The 16,311-nt window shown below is 53.4% G+C and overlaps 2 protein-coding genes across 3 annotated transcripts; one reads left to right on the top strand and one right to left on the bottom strand.

Annotated features, from left to right (window-relative positions):
• Positions 1–1,117: 1,117 nt before the first annotated feature.
• On the bottom strand, positions 1,118–5,346 carry IRF3 (interferon regulatory factor 3). The gene is made up of 7 exons (XM_090259647.1): positions 5,167–5,346; positions 4,426–4,597; positions 4,269–4,339; positions 2,974–3,166; positions 2,500–2,880; positions 1,682–1,797; positions 1,118–1,372 (listed from the first exon to the last, which is right to left on the bottom strand). The coding sequence occupies exons 1-7, from the start codon at positions 5,329–5,331 to the stop codon at positions 1,205–1,207; spliced, it is 1,266 nt and encodes a 421-aa protein (XP_090115773.1). The 5' UTR covers positions 5,332–5,346; the 3' UTR covers positions 1,118–1,204.
• A 988-nt stretch (positions 5,347–6,334) lies between these two features.
• On the top strand, positions 6,335–11,990 carry BCL2L12 (BCL2 like 12). Of its 2 annotated transcripts, none has more exons than XM_090259645.1 (7): positions 6,335–6,399; positions 7,015–7,129; positions 7,347–7,489; positions 8,265–8,351; positions 8,444–8,535; positions 9,340–9,627; positions 11,744–11,990. In XM_090259645.1, the coding sequence occupies exons 2-7, from the start codon at positions 7,023–7,025 to the stop codon at positions 11,792–11,794; spliced, it is 768 nt and encodes a 255-aa protein (XP_090115771.1). In that variant the 5' UTR covers positions 6,335–6,399; positions 7,015–7,022; the 3' UTR covers positions 11,795–11,990. The 2 variants fall into 2 exon arrangements, with proteins under 2 accessions (XP_090115771.1, XP_090115772.1); XM_090259646.1 differs by lacking the exon at positions 6,335–6,399 and adding an exon at positions 6,549–6,705.
• The last annotated feature ends 4,321 nt before the right edge of the window (positions 11,991–16,311 follow it).

The following is a 16,311-nucleotide window of genomic DNA, read 5'->3' as shown; positions in this document are numbered from 1 at the left end:
TTCTCAAGAGACTAATTTGGAGAAGGGCTGGGGAGGGACAAGCAGGAGGCTGGGCTCAAGTGTGCGGGGAGTTAGCAGGGACACCAGACTGTGGGGCTTGGGGCAAGTGCGTTCCCCTCTGGGCCTCAGTTTCCTTATCTGTGATTGTTTTAGAGAAAGTGACAGGAAGGGAGAGAGAAAGATCAAGTTTTGTTTTTCTGCTCTTATGCACTCATTGGTTCATTCTGTGTGCGCCCTGACGCAGACTAGAACCCACAACCTTGGCGTATCAGGATGACCCTCTGGCCAATGGAGCCACCCGGCCAGGGCCCAGTTTCCTTGTCCAGAAAGTGGCTGCTGTGAGGACCAAGTGAGACCCAGGCAGGTGAAGCACTTAGAACCCTACCTGCGACATAGTAAGCTGCTGCTGTTCACAGAGTGGTATTGATGGGACATAGGGGTCCCAGGGCCACCTGGTCACAGTCTTCCAAGCTCAGGGCACCTAGGTGCTACTTGTCTGCCTTGGAAGTGCCAGTCCCCCAGGGAGTCGGACTGTGGTAAAACACACACGTGTGCACACGCGCCCTGGGAGGCTGAGGTGATCTAATCCACTCTCCTGAGACAGGGAAAGGGAGAGGGAAACGGAGACACAGCAAGGGCCACGTGGTGTGTCAGGCGGGACTGGCCTCAGTCCTGTAGCCCAGGGCCCAGGCACCGTGAGGACAGGCGGAGGGAACCCACTGCCCTGTAAGATGGGCCCGAGGTCGCCCAGCAGGAGTGGGAGGGGACCCAAGGCCCCCAGCAGGACATTTCAGGCAGGGAGCCCTCCGCGTGCTGCACCCTGGCCCGAGCTGTCTGCAGGCCCGGGCCTTCCTCGGAGCAGCAGCTCGCAGTTACACCCAGGTTCTGACCCGGCTGGTGTTTCCTACTTGGGACCTCTGCGCTTCTCAAAGCCTCACTGTCCTGGTCTGTAAAATGGGGAGACTGTCACCTCCTCACCAGATCCACGTGTCAGCTGCCCCCACACAGCGCCTCACCCTCACGCAGGGAGCCCCCAAGTTGTGGGTGGCTTGCACAGTTGTGTAAACTGAGGCCTGAAAAAGGAATAATGCCTGGCCTGGGGACACCAGACACATGGTGACAGTGGCAAGAACTTGTTTATTGGTGGAGGTGAGGGCCCTGCACCCATGCGCCGTGGGCCCAGACCCCCCCAACCCCCCATGACCTAGAGCTCCATGTCCTGGACCAGGTCCTGGAGGTAGGCCTTGTACTGGTCCGACGTGAGGGAGATCGGGTTGCTGTTGGAGATGTGCAGGTCCACCGTGTTCTCCAGTGAGGACGCGCCCCCCGCCCGGGCCATTTCCAGCAGGGCTCTCAGGCACGTAGGAACAACCTGGGGGGGAAGGGGGGACGACACTGTCTGGGGAGGCCCTCAACACAGCCTGCTGTGGGGAGTGGGGTCGTACTTTCCCCATGTTCACAGCCATGGGCGGCCAGAGGGGTTCCCAGAAGTGAGGGCTGAGCAGCTTGTGTCAGAACTGCTGGGAGCTGTGGTTCCTCGCAGAGGCTGCTGGGACTTGTAGTCTACCAGCTCCCACATGGCTCTGAGGTTAAGGCCAGGGGACTTGGGCCTTCCTGTGGGCGACCTATTCCCTTGGGAAGATCCACCCCCTCAGCTCCAGGAGCCCAGGGCTGCAGGCACCTTGACCATTACGAGCCTCTTGGTCCACGGTTGGTCCTGGGGCCACGACTCCCCCACGCAGAACCAGAGGGTGTAGCGTGGTGACCGTCCACTTCCTTCAATGAAGGTGATCAAATCTGGGGGCCCGAGAGCCTAGTCAGGGATGGGAAGACCTCTACCTGCTCCTTCCCTTAAAACTTGAGTAATATCCCACCCCCTCCTCTGACCTAAAGCCTGACAGACCTCTGCCATCAAAACCAGGGGCTGCTGTTTCATGTCAAGTTGCCACACTTCCGGCACAAACATGAAAGTTCCTTCTCCCTCCCACCCATCAGGGTAGGACTGGAGGGTCTGCTCCCACCTCCCTCAGAGCCTCAGCACTAAGGGTGGGGAATCAGGCCCAGGAGGGGAACCCACTCTCCCAAAGGTGCAGAAGCAGTGGACAGTCACTACTCTTTAACCCCCTCAGGCCACAGTGACACGTAGCCATTAGCCACCATGGCTATTTAAGTTGCAACTAATTAAAATACAAATAAAGTTTGAAACTCACCACAGCTAAGTATAACACGGCAGCATGTGGCTAGTGATACCTTACTGGACTGTGCAAAGAAAGCTCTATGGGCTAGCGAAGCCCTGCGGGCCTCTCCCTGGTGTCTGTCCCTCCACCATGACTTGCAATAATGAGGATGGCTCTGGCAGCTAGTTCCCTCAGCCCCTTCTGTATAGGGAGCCCTGCATCTCCTACCAGCTGCGGGCACGTATTGGGGAGGGACAGTCCTCAGAAAGGCTCAGGTAAACTGCAGGAGAGCAGCAGGAACCGAAGGGCCTGCCCCACTCACCTGTCACAAACGGCCCCAGGTCGAACACGCCTCCTTCCTTGTCCTTGGGGACCTCGCCATCAGGCCCGTGACTGATGTCCGGGAGGAGCTCCTCACCCACAGCCCAGTAGGTGTGGCAGTGCCCCAACCTCTGGGCACAGAGCCGCTGCCCTCCCCTCCACAGAGCCAGCCCCCCACCCAGGCAGCTCAGCACACGACTCACGTAGCCCACCACGCCCCTGTCTGCCAGGAACGCCCCGGGGTCCGGCAGTACTATTGGCTGCCCAGTCAGTGTCCTGTCCCCTGCTTCTGACCCCACCAGCCGCAGGCCCTTCGGGCAGAAGACGGTCTGCTGGAAGACTTGGCGGCCCCGGTAGAAGGCGGTCACCTCAAACTCCCAGTCTGAGCAGCGGCAGCAGCAACAGGAAGGGGGACAGAGTATAAGGGGGCTGTTACCTCCGACCCAGCCCGTCCCCACCCACGGCTGGCACTCACCTTCCTCGGGCACCAAGAGCCGCTTCAGTGGGTTTTCAGGGGGTTCCAAGTTTGGGCAAGGAGCAGGGACGTCTAAGCTCGGGCTCAGCAAGAGCTGAGGGAGGTGTTCAGGGACTACAGGCATGCTTGGGGGGTCCCCATCTGGGATCGGGCCCAAGGCCATGTCATGCAGTAACTCCTCCAGAATGTCTTCCTGGAGAGGGGAGAAAAAGGTTCCAGGTTTTTTCCGTTTTTTTAAATTTATTTATTTATTTTTAGAGGAAAAGGGAGGGAGAAGGGAGATAAACATCAATATGCAAGGGAAATATGGATCAGTTGCCTCTCGAGCGCCCCCAACCGGGGACCTGGCCCACAACCCAGGCACATGCCCTGACTGGGAATCGAACCAGCAACTTTTCAGTTTGTGGGACAACGCTCAACCCACTGAGCCTCACCAGTCAGGGTGGTTCCAGGTATTTCCACCGCATTTTCTAGAGAATTCCCACAGACCAGGCCTTATGCTCACAATATGGGGACCCAGAGAGGAGACAGTTCTGAGCTTGGCTCTCAAGGGCCTTCTAGTCTAGGGGAGAAACAACCATGGGCAAATGCAGCAAAAGATAGGCTCGGCCCTGGCTGGTGTGGCTCAGTGGATTGAGCGCCAGCCTGCAAACCAAAGGGTTGCCAGTTCGATTCGCAGTCAGGACACATGCCTGGGTTGCGGGTTCAGTCCCCAGTTAGGATGTGTACAAGAGGCAATCCATCGATGCTTCTCTCTCACATTGATGTATCTCACTCTCTCCTCCTCCCTCCCTTCCCCTCTCTCTAAAAGTAAATAAATAAAATCTTGAAAAAAAAAAATGCTATGGTCCCCACTGGGGGCTCTGATAGCCCCAAGGGGAGCAGCTAATTCTAGCCCAAGGATCTGGCTCCATGCAAGCAGGACCTGGGCAGAGAAGTCTGGGCAGCATTTGAGAGGGGGTTTTTCCTGGCACAGACATCAGCAAGACGAAGGGTGGGGAGTTTCTGAGTTCCCAAGAGGCTGGGAAGTGAGTGGAGCAAAGGAAGCTGTGTTAGAGCCCTGAGTGCCTGGCGAAAACGGAATTTTCTTCTGAGGGCGCAGGCAGCCATGGCAGGGCTGTGAGCAGAAGAGGGAATGGGGTCAGCTCGGGGTGAGGTGAGGGAGAGAAGAGAGGCCAGGGAGGAGGCTGGGGGGGATGGCCCATGGGGAAAAGATGAGGCCTGGACAGGCCCAAGAGGATGCAGAGAGGGAAGAGGACAGAGACCAAGGGCAGGAGGGCTGGGCACATTCTTACCTGGGTATCAGAGGCACTCCATCTGCCGTCAGTGTCTGAAGATGTCTCCAGCTCAGGGAAGTCCCCAGCTCCTGGTGAGAGAGGTGGTGATCAGAGAAGGAGTACTGGGGGCTCTCAAAATCCCATCCCTCCATGAAAAGCCCCACTTCCAGCGCACCTGAGTTCACAAACTCGTAGATCTTGTGTGGGTCACGGGGGTCCTTGCTCCGGTCCTCAGCTAAACGCAACACTTCCTTTCGGTTCAGGGCAGACCTGAAATTCCTTTTCCAGGTTGGCAGGTCGGGCTTATCCTTCCCAGGAGTGTAGGCACCGCTGGCCTCCGCCCAGGCCTGGGGGACCGGGGTAGCAGGATTGGAGGAGAGGATGATTCAGACCCCATCCCCCCGGGTCATAACCCTGCCACCTCTGCTCCTAATACCTACCTCTCTCCCCTGGCACACTGCTAACTTGGGAAGGTTCTGTTCCCAAACTCGAGGATTCTCTGTGCCCGAAGTCCCATACCTCCACCACTCAAAAACCTTGGCTTTCTAAGCCAGCTCTGGGTGTCTAACTCTGCCACCAACCTGCCCCAGGGCGCACTCTGTAATAACCCCACCCGCTGCCACTCTGACTGGCTTACAGGCCCTTGGTGTATCCTACTTTGGTGGTAAGTAACCACAGCTTCCGCCCTGTCTGGCCTCTCATGTTCGAAGACCAGGCCGCAGCAAGCCCTGAGCCCCCAGGGTGCATTTCCTGGCACGGTCTAACCGGTCTTACCCCGCTTTCCCGGTTCTAGGTTCTATTCCCGGCCCCTCCAACCCTGCCTAGCCCACACCAGTCAACCATACTAACCCCGCCCCTAGGAGTCCACCCCACCCTGGGGCAGTTTCCAGTGTGCCGGGTCTCAGCTCCCACACACCTGGAAGATGCCGAAGTCTCCCTGTTGGGCATCCTGCCGCAAGCCGTGCTTCCAGGGGATTCGGAAGCGCGTGCGGCTCTGATCCAGCCAGGCCACGCCCTCCAGATGTCCCTCGTCCAGCTGTGACACCAGCCAAGGCAGGATCCGTGGTTTTTGGGTTACCATGGTCTGACCTGCGAATAAAGGGGGCAATTTGTGGGCGCAGGCGGCCTGAGGCTCCGCCGTGCCCAGAGTTCCACATCCAGACCACTCGCTCATGGGGCCACAGCGCAGGTCCCTCACCCATACTTTCTTAGGGTACAAACCGACCTCCTCCTCCCATCCTCCAGAGAGGCTCCCCAATTCAGCGAAGACTCCCTCCCAAATCCATTTACACCTCCCCCTCACTTCCTCAGCTTCTGCACAGACCCCTCAATTCCGCCAGCACAGGCCCTTCCCTCTTCCACTGTAAACTGCTCCCTTCCCATCACCCAATGCAGGTATCCCCACTTCCAAGGTAGCAGATACTACCCGGGTGTAGACCTCTACCTGCCACATCTACCCCATTTCCACTGAAGACCTCCACCCAGAATTCCCCCGAAAACAGCCTCCTTCCTCAGGGCACACTCCCCGCTTTCGAAAATGGACTGCCTCCCCTTTGCAGAGTATACCCTCTTTCGCCCGCCCCCCTACTTTTTCCAAGCGTTTGTATGTCTGGCCGTTTTGGTTCTGCACCGGCCACTGCTTCACTGTCCCCAGCATACACAGCCCTCCTCTCCACTATCATGGCACACCCATCCTCTTCTGGGCGCCACCAACTCCCCGGCTCTTCCGTGTTACCTACCCAGAGGGACGGGGCGCGCAGGGTGCTGGTGCCCACCCCTGACTTTGGGGTCTGGTAGCTCTCGAACTCGCAGCTGCACACACCCCCTTCCCGTCAGCTGAGCTTCAGAGCGGTGCAGCTTTGTTTTCTACCGATTCCTTGAAATTAAAACGCCTTTATCGTTATTTCGGTGACAAACTCCTAAGAGGCGCCACCCAAAGCCCGGACGTCCCTCCTCCCTCTGCCCTTTTTCAGCCTTTCGGCCACCGGCATGCTGGGAACGTCACATGCAAATTAGGAGGGCACCCAGCGCTCCGCCTCCTCTACGCTTGGGCAGTCACCAACCCGGCCCAGTGCGCAGGCGCGGGAAAGTTGAACTAATAAAGTTTATACAAGTTCGGAGAAGGAGGCGGTGGCGGGCCCGGAACCAGGTGAGTGGGGCGTTAGTGAGGACTGGGGTGAAGAAGGAAGAAGAGAGTGCTGGGATACAGGAGCGGGTACCCCAGTCCCACTTCTTCGACAAACAAGCGTCCCAGGTCCCCAAGAGTCCAGCCGTAGTTAGCGGAACTACACCTCCCAGCAGGCTACGCGGCGATCGGTTGTGGACCGAGTCGAATGTTTGCCGTGACGCCTGCTGGGACTGGTAGTTTCCATCTAACGGCTTCAGTAGCTTGGCATATGCTCCCAGAATCCAGAAGTCGAAACCTCAAGCCGCCTTCTCCCTGGAGGACCTGGAGGTCTGAGCATAATCCCTTTCTCTCGCCGACTCAAGGGTTTAGATCCCCAGCCCCTTAGACCCAAGAATCCGGTTCCCCAGCCTCTTCCTCCGCCAGGATCAAGCAGTCTTGGTCTTCATCCTTCTTCTCCCTCTGGGAACGCGCGCCTGGACCTCCAGGCCTCAATTCCCCTAAAACACTTAAACCCCTTCCTCCTTTGGGGACTTCCGAGTCCTGGTCTCCTCCTCATTCACGGACTGGGAATTTGGGCCCCGAGCCTTCTCTTCCCCCTGAACCCCAGAGTCCGTCCTTCAGCCGCCTCTCTCACAGGTGCCCCCATGGCAGGCTCAGAAGAATTGGGGCTCCGAGAGGACACGCTGAGGGTCCTAGCTGCCTTCCTTAGGCAGGGTGAGGCTGCCGGGTCCCCCATTCCATCCCCACCCAGGTAAGAGGAGTTGCTATCCTCCCTCAGGCGCCTGCATTAGGTCTGGGCCGTCTCTAAGTCTTGCTCTTGTTCTCAGTCTGTCTCCTTCCACCTCTCTTTATATCTGGTTCTAGTTATTGTCCCGGGGGTGGCAGTGAGAGGCCCTGAGTGGGAGAAAAAAAAAAAAGACTGCTTGCAAGGGGCCTCTGGGGTCACTCTCTGATGTCCCCTTCCCCAGGAGCCCTGCCCAGGAGGAGCCCACGGACATCCTGAGCCGCCTTCGAAGATGTCTTCCTTGCTCCTTGGGTCGAGGAGCAGTTCCCCCTGAGTCCCCTCGGCCTTGCTCCCTGCCCCTTCGCCCCTGCTATGGTTCACAGCCTGGTAAGAAATCTCCCTAGCTCACCCATGAACTTGCAGGGCTAGGAGCTTTGATTCTTAAAGCATAGACAGGTTAAGGAACTAGTTCTAGATCACTCAGCTAAGGGTGTAGGTAGCTGTGTGGGGTCTCCAGCACCTCCGCTCACCATTCTGTGCGCTACCGCGTCCCAGTTAGATTGCTGTTTGTCAATTCTGTGGTCTCTTTCTTTGTTTTTGCTCTCCTTCCATCCAGTAGGGAGGCAGGAGACGTGGCTTTCAATCACAATTCCCTAGCTACTTGGTTACACATGACTTGGAAAATCCTTTTCTTCCTTGCTCCTGTGTTTTTCCAGGAGCAAAGTAGGAATGGGGGTTCATTGGACTTGATCAAGAGTGACCAACAGCTTTCCTCTCATAGGTGAGCCTGGACAAACTAGTAATGGCTACTGGGAGTGCTAGCTTGCAAAGGATTTCCTAGCTAGAGAGAAGCGTTCTGTGATCAGTTGATGATGCCTGAAATGGATGATGGATAGAGGGGTAATAGCTGAAGTGTCACGTGTTTGCCTTCCTTGAATGAGATAATCTTCAAGGTCCAGTTCATCTCTAACACTCCATAAGTCCATATGGGGGCGCACCATAACGTAGAGAGTACAAGGGTCTTTTGCCAGGTTTGCTCACTGGGCCTGAATTTACCCAATTATGAAGAGGAAATCACTGCTACCTGGCAAGGTGGTTGGGAGGAGAGAATCCATAACTTCCCGATGTCCTGAAGACCTGTCATGGGCTCTCTTCACCCCAGGCCCAGCTACTCCAGACTTCTATGCGCTGGTGGCCCAGAGGCTGGAACAGCTGGTCCAAGAGCAGCTGAGGTCCCCACCTAGCCCAGGTGATGTGCACAGGGGCCCTAGAGAAGGATGAAAGTGGAAGGGTTGTCAGGGTTCTGCCACCATCCGAATTCTCTCCTGTCCCCCCCTCTAGAGTTACAGGGTCCCCCACCCACAGAGAAGGAAGCCCTGCTGCGGAGGCTGGTGGCCTTGCTGGAAGAGGAGGCAGAAGTCATCAACCAGAAGGTGATGGCTAGTCTATTCCATCCCTTAGCTATAATAGGAATTGCTTTATGATTGGGCACTGAGATCAGAAGCTGGATCTGGATCTGCATTCTTATTGGGCGGTCAGGTGGGGAGAGGGTGGGACAAGGCTTTAATGAAGGGCTGAGTGACAGAAGCATGGCCAAGGCAGTACCTAAGTTTAAGGCTAGCGTTGCTCGTCAGAGGAGGGGCGTGGCCTAAAGGCGTGGGGGGGGTGACCATCAGAAATGAGATCTAGGAAAAAGATTGGGACCTATTGAGAAAGTAAGGGAATGTATGGTGGTGGGAATAGGGTGTGGTCTGAAGAAAACTGTCAAAATCCGAAGCCCTGACTATGTAAGGGTATGGCTTAGAATGTGGGGGAAATGGACTGCTGTGGTTTGTGAGTGTCCTGCAATATGACAGTGTGTGTGGTACCATTACATTAATCATATGGTTGAAGGTAAGGTTGTAGACATTGGCCGGGCCTGCCAGGCTCTCAGGGGACCCCACCGTGGGTGTGGCTAGATTAGCATTCTAAAACTCGGTTAATGTTGGGGGGGGGTGGCTTGGCTGTCGTGGCCTGGGTAGGGGCGTGGCTTAGCTTCTTGGGTTCTTGGCCGCCGTCCTGCGAGTAGTTTGGCAGAAACCATGGAGTCTGGTTTCTGATTGGCCGCTGTAATGGATAGGAGCGTGGCTTAGAGCTATAGTACCTAGAAGTCCCTTGAACCGGAAAGCCACGCCTCCCAGCCTCCTACTGGCTGGCCACCAGGCTGGACGCTGCCTCTTCCCCCGTCCACCCCACAGCTGGCCTCGGACCCGGTCCTGCACCGCAAGCTGGCCCGCCTCTCCGCTGGCTCCTTCGCCCGCCTAGTGGAGCTGTTCTCCAGCCGGGAGGACAGCCCTGGTCCCAGGCGCGCAGGCCCCTCCTTGCCGTGCCCCGGACCCCCGCCGCCTTCCCCGGACCCCCTGGCCCGCCTGGCCCTGGCCATGGAGCTGAGCCGGCGCGTGGCCCGGCTCGGGGGCACCCTGGCTGGACTCAGCGTAGAGCACGTGCACAGCTTCACGCCCTGGATCCAGGCCCACGGGGGCTGGGTGAGCCTCCCAAGCCTCTCTGGGCCTCACTTTACCTAACTGTAATGGGGGGGGAGGCGTCTTGTTTGGTTTCTGTTCAGACTTCATAGGTGTTCTCCCAGCCCTCCAATTCACCTGTTCTGTGTTTATTGAGCACTTACCGTACGCCAGACAGGCCAGGCACCATGGTGATCCGTGGGTTATTGTGAGGATTAAATGGGATCATCCTTTTAAGTACTTGGCACTCCATTGGCATGTGTTTGTACGATGATCTGGAGACAGCCTGGGCAACTCTGCCTGCCAGAACGCCCTTCCTGGGTAACCCCCTGCCTCCCTGCTTCCGCTCCTCTGCTCTGCTCAGGTACTCCCCCCCCCCCCAGGGAGGCCTACCCTGGTCCCCATTTAAAACCACAGCCCCCGCCCTGGCTGGTATGGCTCCGTGGATTGAGTGCCGGCCTGCGACCAAAAGGTTGCCGGTTCGATTCCCAGTCAGGGCACATGCCTGAGTTCCGGGCCAGGTTCCCAGGTGGAGACGTGCAAGAGGCAACCAATCAGTGTATCTCCAACACATCGATGTTTCTCTCCCTTTCTCCCTCCCTTCTCCTCTCTCTGAAAATAAAGAAAATCTTTTAAAAAACACACACACACAGCCCCCTCCACACTCCCCCTCCCTCTTTGCTGCTCTCCTTCCTGCCATAGCACTCTGCACCTTCTAACAGGTGGTAGAAATACCTGGTTTCCCTTAAGTCCTTCTGTTGTCTTCTCCTGCCCCTGACCAGGAAGCCTTACCTTGCTTGCTCACGTCGTTCAATCCAGGGCCAGGCTCAGAGCTGCATTGCACTGCTGCCTCCTGGCTGTGTGACCTTGGCGACCACCGCCACCTCCCTGAGTGCTTGTCTGCCCCGCCCAGTGGCACCCTCTCACTTGCCTTGTTGCTTAGGGGGCGCAGGCAGGGAAGGGGGCATGCTGAGCCTCCAGAATGTAACCATGCTTCGCAGGCTGGCAGGAGCTGGGCAGGTGTGTTTGAGGAACAGAGAGGAGGGGCTGAAGCCGGGTGAGCAAGGAGAGGGACAAGAGTTGACAGCAGGAGTGGCCCGGTTGTGCGGAACCTGTGGTCACAGTGATTCCTAGTGAGCCTAGAATCCCTGGAGGACTCTGGGCAAAGGACATGAGGGGACTTGGGTGTCAACACCCACCCTCTGGTGGCAGCACAGGGAACACTGTATGGGGAGAGGGCAGAAGTAGGGAATTTGGAGGGGGTGACGGTGCCGGTCCAGAGGTGAGGTGAGGGTGGATCAGGCCACGGTGGGGGTTGTGGAAGGTTCTGGATTTAATTTGGAGATAGAGCTGACAGATTTTGCTAATGGAGTGGACATGGGGACTGAGTGGCAGGCCAGAGTCAAGGATGCTGGCCTGGGCAACTGCTGGGCTACATCTGATGCTCCCCAAGAAGCAGGGAGGAAGCAGGTTTGGGGAAGAGGCAGAGATGAGCGGAAGTGGTCTCATTAAGCAAGAGATACCCTCCGACCTCAAGCAAAATGATGAGGGCACAGAGGATAGAAGCATCTGGAGCTCAACCTGGAAGCTTGTTGATTTGTAAAACCATTGTATTTTTTAAGGAATGGTAACAGGTGTGCTTGGTCAGGTGCTCACCAAGGACTTCAGTGGGGTGATCCCATTTAAATCTCAGAAGGACCTTACGGGATTTGGTTATTATCCTGGGCTTATGGAGGCTGCGGGGGGGGGGGGGGAGTCCCTCAGGCAGTGGATTAGAATCAACTTTGACACAGACCCAGGGCTCTTAACCTTAAAAAACCCCAGCACTCTAGCTTCCTCCCCCTGGGGCTCTGTCTCTGTCCAGCCCCGCCACCCCACCCCCTCTAGTGCTCTGGCTGTGACTCGGCTCTGTCCTTCCCTCTTCTCTCTAGGACTGTGTCCCTAACCAGCCCTGGGTTTTTGATCCTCTCTCCGAGTCTCCGTCCTCTCGCCCTGGGCTTCTGTCCCCCCACTCTTGGGTTTCCCTCTCCCATTGTCTGGTTCCTTGCCTCCCCTGTCTCAGCTGTCACTGGGCTGGTACGGATGCCGCTGTGACCGGAGGACGCCTCTGCTCACGAGGCTCTGCTGCTTTTCCCTCCAGGAGGGCATCTTGGCAGTTTCACCCGTGGACTTGAACTTACCCCTGGACTGAGATCTTCCTCAGCAGCTGCTACAAAATTGAAACTCAGGTTCCTGGGCTCTCCGTGTGCGTCTCAAGCTTGCTGTTCTACTCAGGACTGTGCGCGCGTGTGTGGGGGGTGGCGGGGAGGTGGCTGCCCGCCCTGGTTTTGCCAAAAAGAAGTTGTTTAAATATATTTCATATTAAAAACTTGTTTTTAAATATTTAATTCTTTGTCCTTTTTTTCAAGAACTACCATCGTAAACAGGGAAGATTTGGTTCAGAGATCTCTCTGGTTTATAACTTGAGGAAAAAGCCAATTCATTCATTCTAGAGATGCTTATTTGGAGCAGTTATGAACATACAGCATATTTGAGGATATCTGTAAATATGATTCCAGCTATTTACATACCCCGCCCCCCCCTGCCGTGGCATGATTTATTTATTCCAGCTCCCCTTGTGTTGATGCTCTGGAGTCTTTCCAGTTAATTCCAGAAGGGGGCTATGCTCTTCCTTCATGGGGCACCCAAAACAGCACCCTCTTCTCATTTTTCTCCTCCCATGCCCCTGCTGAGCCTTTTTTGCTGGCTCCTCCCCAGCTCCCTGGAGACTTGGGATTTGTCGCCTTTTTGGGTGATAGCCTCTTCCACAGTATTATGCATACAGTGAAATGTACAGGATTATAAGGGAAACCAATTACATTCGACCCTCATTATTTGCAAGTTCTCTACTTGCCTGTGCACTAAAATTGATGTGTAATGCCCAAATTAATACTCATGGTCCCTGGCTGGTATGGCTCAGCTGGTTGAAGCGTCATCTTGTGAACCAAAAGGTCGCTGGTTTGATTCCTGGTCAGGGCACATGCCTGGGTTGCAGGTTCAGGAGCCAACGAATCCATGTTTACCTCTCACATTGAAATTTCTCTCCCTCCCTCTCTTTCTCCCTTCCTCTCTCCCGAGTGAGAACAAAGTAAACCTTTCGAGGTTGTGGCCACACATTGATGTTTCTCTCCCTCTATCTCCCTCCTTTCCCCTTCTCTAAAAATAAATAAATAAAATCTTTTTTTTTTATTATTATTTTAAAAAGGGCCCCAAGCATAGCACTGAATTGCTGTCTAGTGTTCCTAAGGGCAGGAAGGCTGCCGTGTGCCTCAGTTAGGAGAGCTTTGTCTGATGTGAGTTACTGTGCTCTTGGCTGTGGGTTTAAAGCGCATTAATTAACTATGCATTAAATAAGGAGTCTGAGCAGAAATCCTACATAAAATTAGGTTATATATGGATGAGTTGACAAACGCGTTATGAGGAGCGGCTTTGCAGGAACCTGTCCCTGTATTTCCCCAGGAACAGTGGCTCAGTATTTGTTAAGTCACTGTTCACACGGACTTTCTGGGCTAGAACTACCACAAATAAGAATTGACTGGCCCTGGCCGGGTAGCTCAGTTGGTTAGAGCATAGTCCTGATATGCCAAGGTTACAGGTTGGCTCTCTGGTCAGGGCACATAAAGGAAGCAACCAAAGAAAGAAAGAAAAATAAAATAAAATAAAAAGAAGCAACCCACCCTGGCTAGTGTGGCTCAGTGGATTGAGGGTCAGCCAGCAAACCAAAAGGTTGTTTGTTCAATTCCTAGTCAGGGCACATGCCTGGGTCGCAAGCCAGGTCCCCAGTTGGGGGCACACAAGAGGCAATCACACATTGATGTTTCTCTCCCTCCCTCTCTTTCTACCTCCCTTCCCTTCTTCGTAAAAATAAATAAAATCTTTAAAAGAAACAATCAACCAATGAATGCATGGAAGGGGGCGGGGACAACAGATCAATGTTTCTCTCCCTCCATCTCTCTCTCAAATCAATAAATAAAAAAATTTTTAAGTTCTCATCACACAAAAAAGTTTTTAAAAAAGACTTGACTATATATTGAAATAAGGTTTTCAATATCAATATAAAATTAATGGTATAAATAGGCTTGCGTCTTCATTAACATTCACTAAAAAGACCTAGAATGGGTCTAATAATCCTGTTTCGAAGTAGAGCAGGCACGACATTCTCAGACGCATTAGTTGCTGCTGTTTTGCACGGTAACAAATCACAGACGTAGCGGCTCACAGAGCACGTTTCTCAATCACACTTCCGGTGGGTCAGGGATGTGGGCGTGGCTTAGCTGGGTGCTCTGCTCAGAGTCGTCTCAGGTTGCGGTCAAGGGCTCAGCGTCCCTCTCCTCTGAGGCTCAGGGTCCTCTTCCCCCTGCATGCGGTTGGTAGCAGATTCATGTCCTTGTAGCTGTAGGACTCCCGGCGCTGGACCAGCAGGAGAATGACTGTGACCTTGGGAAGACCCCAAGCCCCTTTCAAAGGGCTCCCATCTGATTAAGTCAGGCCTGCCCATAGAAGATCTGCCTTTTGATTGATTTGAATTTAACTGGTTTGGGGCCTTAATGACCTCTGTAAAATCAATTCACCTTTGCCATATAAGGTAACCTAATCAAGGGAGCGACACTTTGTCATGTAACTTAATCTAGTCCCTGGTGTATAACACTAGGGGGCAGAGATCTTGGGGGTCACCTCAGAATTCTTCCCACCATATGCGTATCTGTAACAACTGTCATGTGACATACAAGCATCTGTGATTTATGCTGGGGACCAGGATGCAGGAGCTAATCCTAGGATCTTTGATGTATTGCCCAAATTCTTTTTTTTTTTTTAATGAATTTATTTTTTTTAAAGAGAGAACATCGATTTATTGTTCCACTTCTCGATGTATTCATTGGTTGGTTCTTGTATGTGTCTTGACCGGGGATCAAACCCGCCACCTTGGTGTATCGGGAAGACGCTCTAGCCAACTGAGCTACCTGGCCAGGGCCCCTGATTTTTTATGGAAGGAATGACCAAGTCCCAGTTTGGTGAGCGATTAAGTTTGTATCATCCCAGCCCATGGCTGCCTGAATGTTCAAGTTAGGAACACCTGCTAGATATCTGTGTGCTGCCTCTAACCCCTGTCCACTCTCTCTCCAAGATTCTATTTATTTATTTTAGAGAGAGGGGAAGGGATGGAGGAAAAGAAAGAGAGAACCATCAATATATGTGGCTGCCTCTTGTGCAGCCCCAACTGGGGATGCAACCCACAACACAGGCCTGTACCCTGACTGGGAATTGAACCAGCAGCCTCTTGGTTCGCAGGCCGGTACTCAGTCCACTGAGCCACACCAGCCAGGGCTGACCACAGTTATAATCACACAGCTCCCCAGTAGTTGCAACCATTCTGAGGGCTGGAATCTACTGCAGCACTGGTCAACAGAAATCTATGAGCCACATGTGTTATTTAGAACATACTGGTTGCCCAGTTACAGCAAAGTCAAAAGAAACAGGTCAATTAATTTTAACAATAATTTTTATTAATCCTGTTTATCTAAAATATAGAATTATTTCAACATGTAATCATATAAAAATATTAATGAGATAATACAGATTCTTTTTTTCTTGGACATACATTTTAAAATATTTTATTAATTTTAGAAAGAGAAGGAAACATGGATTTGTTGTTCCACTTATTTATGCATTCTTTGGTTGATTCTTGTATGTGCCCTGACCAGGGATCAAACCAGAAACCTTGGCGTATTCGGTTGATGCTCTACCCAACTGAGCTACCCAGCCAGGGCTCACATTCCTTTTTTATGTTATATCCTCCAAATCCAGTGTGTGTTTTACACTCACAGTACACCTCAGGTCATACTTGCCACAGTCCTTTACACAATTGCCCCATGTGGTGAGTGGCAGCCAATGTGGAAAATGCAGAATTTGATGCTGACAACTTCCCCGTTTCTGACTCTAGCCTCAGACTTCTCCCCTGAACTCTGTACTCCTGTATCCCCCTGCCTAGTACCGTCTTTTTTTTCCAATGACATTAGGTTATTCCCTAGTGTTATATAAATAGTTTGTTATAAATTTTTGTCCTTACCCTGGCTGGTGTGACTCAGTGGACTGAGCCTACGGACCAAAGGGGTCGCCAGTTCGATTCCCATTCAGGGCACGTGCCTGGGTTGCAGGCCAGGTCCCAGGTAGGGAGCGTGTGAGAGGCATCTGATCAATGTTTCTTTCCCACATTAATGTTTCTTTCACTCTTTTTCTCCCTCCTTTCCCCTCTCTCTAAAAATAAATAAGTAAAAATAAATAAAAATTTGTTCTTTGTAGCAGTGCAGAGCAGAAGAAATTGATCAGGTAAAAATACAGTATTTGGAAGCCAGGAAAAAAAAAACACACCTTGCTGAAACAGTGGGAAAAATAGCAAAAAACAGACAAACAAACAAACAAAAAACTGATTTAGGACCCATATAGTATACAGTGTAGGGGTCAAGATGTGGGCTCTTATCATTTGATTATTTGGACTTCACGAAAATTTAAAATCTCTGCTCTTCAAAAGACAACGTTAAGAAAATGAGCCCTGGCTGGCGTGGCTCAGTGGATTGAGTGCCGGCCGGCCTGCAGATCAAAAGGTCACCAGTTTAATTCCTGGTCAGCGCACGTGCCTGGGTTAGGAGCCAGGTCCCCAATTGGGGATGT

The sequence above is a fragment of the Furipterus horrens genome, unplaced genomic scaffold, assembly GCF_987537825.1.
Source record: "Furipterus horrens unplaced genomic scaffold, mFurHor1.1.pri manual_scaffold_13, whole genome shotgun sequence".
Classification (NCBI taxonomy): Eukaryota; Metazoa; Chordata; class Mammalia; order Chiroptera; family Furipteridae; genus Furipterus; species Furipterus horrens.
This window is presented reverse-complemented; position numbering and strand designations above follow the sequence as displayed.

Bases quoted from the DNA above. Each gene is read 5' to 3' on its own strand.
- BCL2L12 (XM_090259645.1), top strand. From the start codon at position 7,023: ATGGCAGGCTCAGAAGAATTGGGGCTCCGAGAGGACACGCTGAGGGTC. The intron at 8,352-8,443 runs GTGATGTGCACA...CCCCCCCTCTAG, and splicing joins GAGGTCCCCACCTAGCCCAG to AGTTACAGGGTCCCCCACCC. The intron at 8,536-9,339 runs GTGATGGCTAGT...TCCACCCCACAG, and splicing joins CAGAAGTCATCAACCAGAAG to CTGGCCTCGGACCCGGTCCT.
- IRF3 (XM_090259647.1), bottom strand. From the start codon at position 5,331: ATGGTAACCCAAAAACCACGGATCCTGCCTTGGCTGGTGTCACAGCTG. The intron at 2,881-2,973 runs GTGAGTGCCAGC...GCCGCTGCTCAG, and splicing joins GCTCTTGGTGCCCGAGGAAG to ACTGGGAGTTTGAGGTGACC. The intron at 1,373-1,681 runs GTGCCTGCAGCC...CTTCCCCCCCAG, and splicing joins AGAGGCTCGTAATGGTCAAG to GTTGTTCCTACGTGCCTGAG.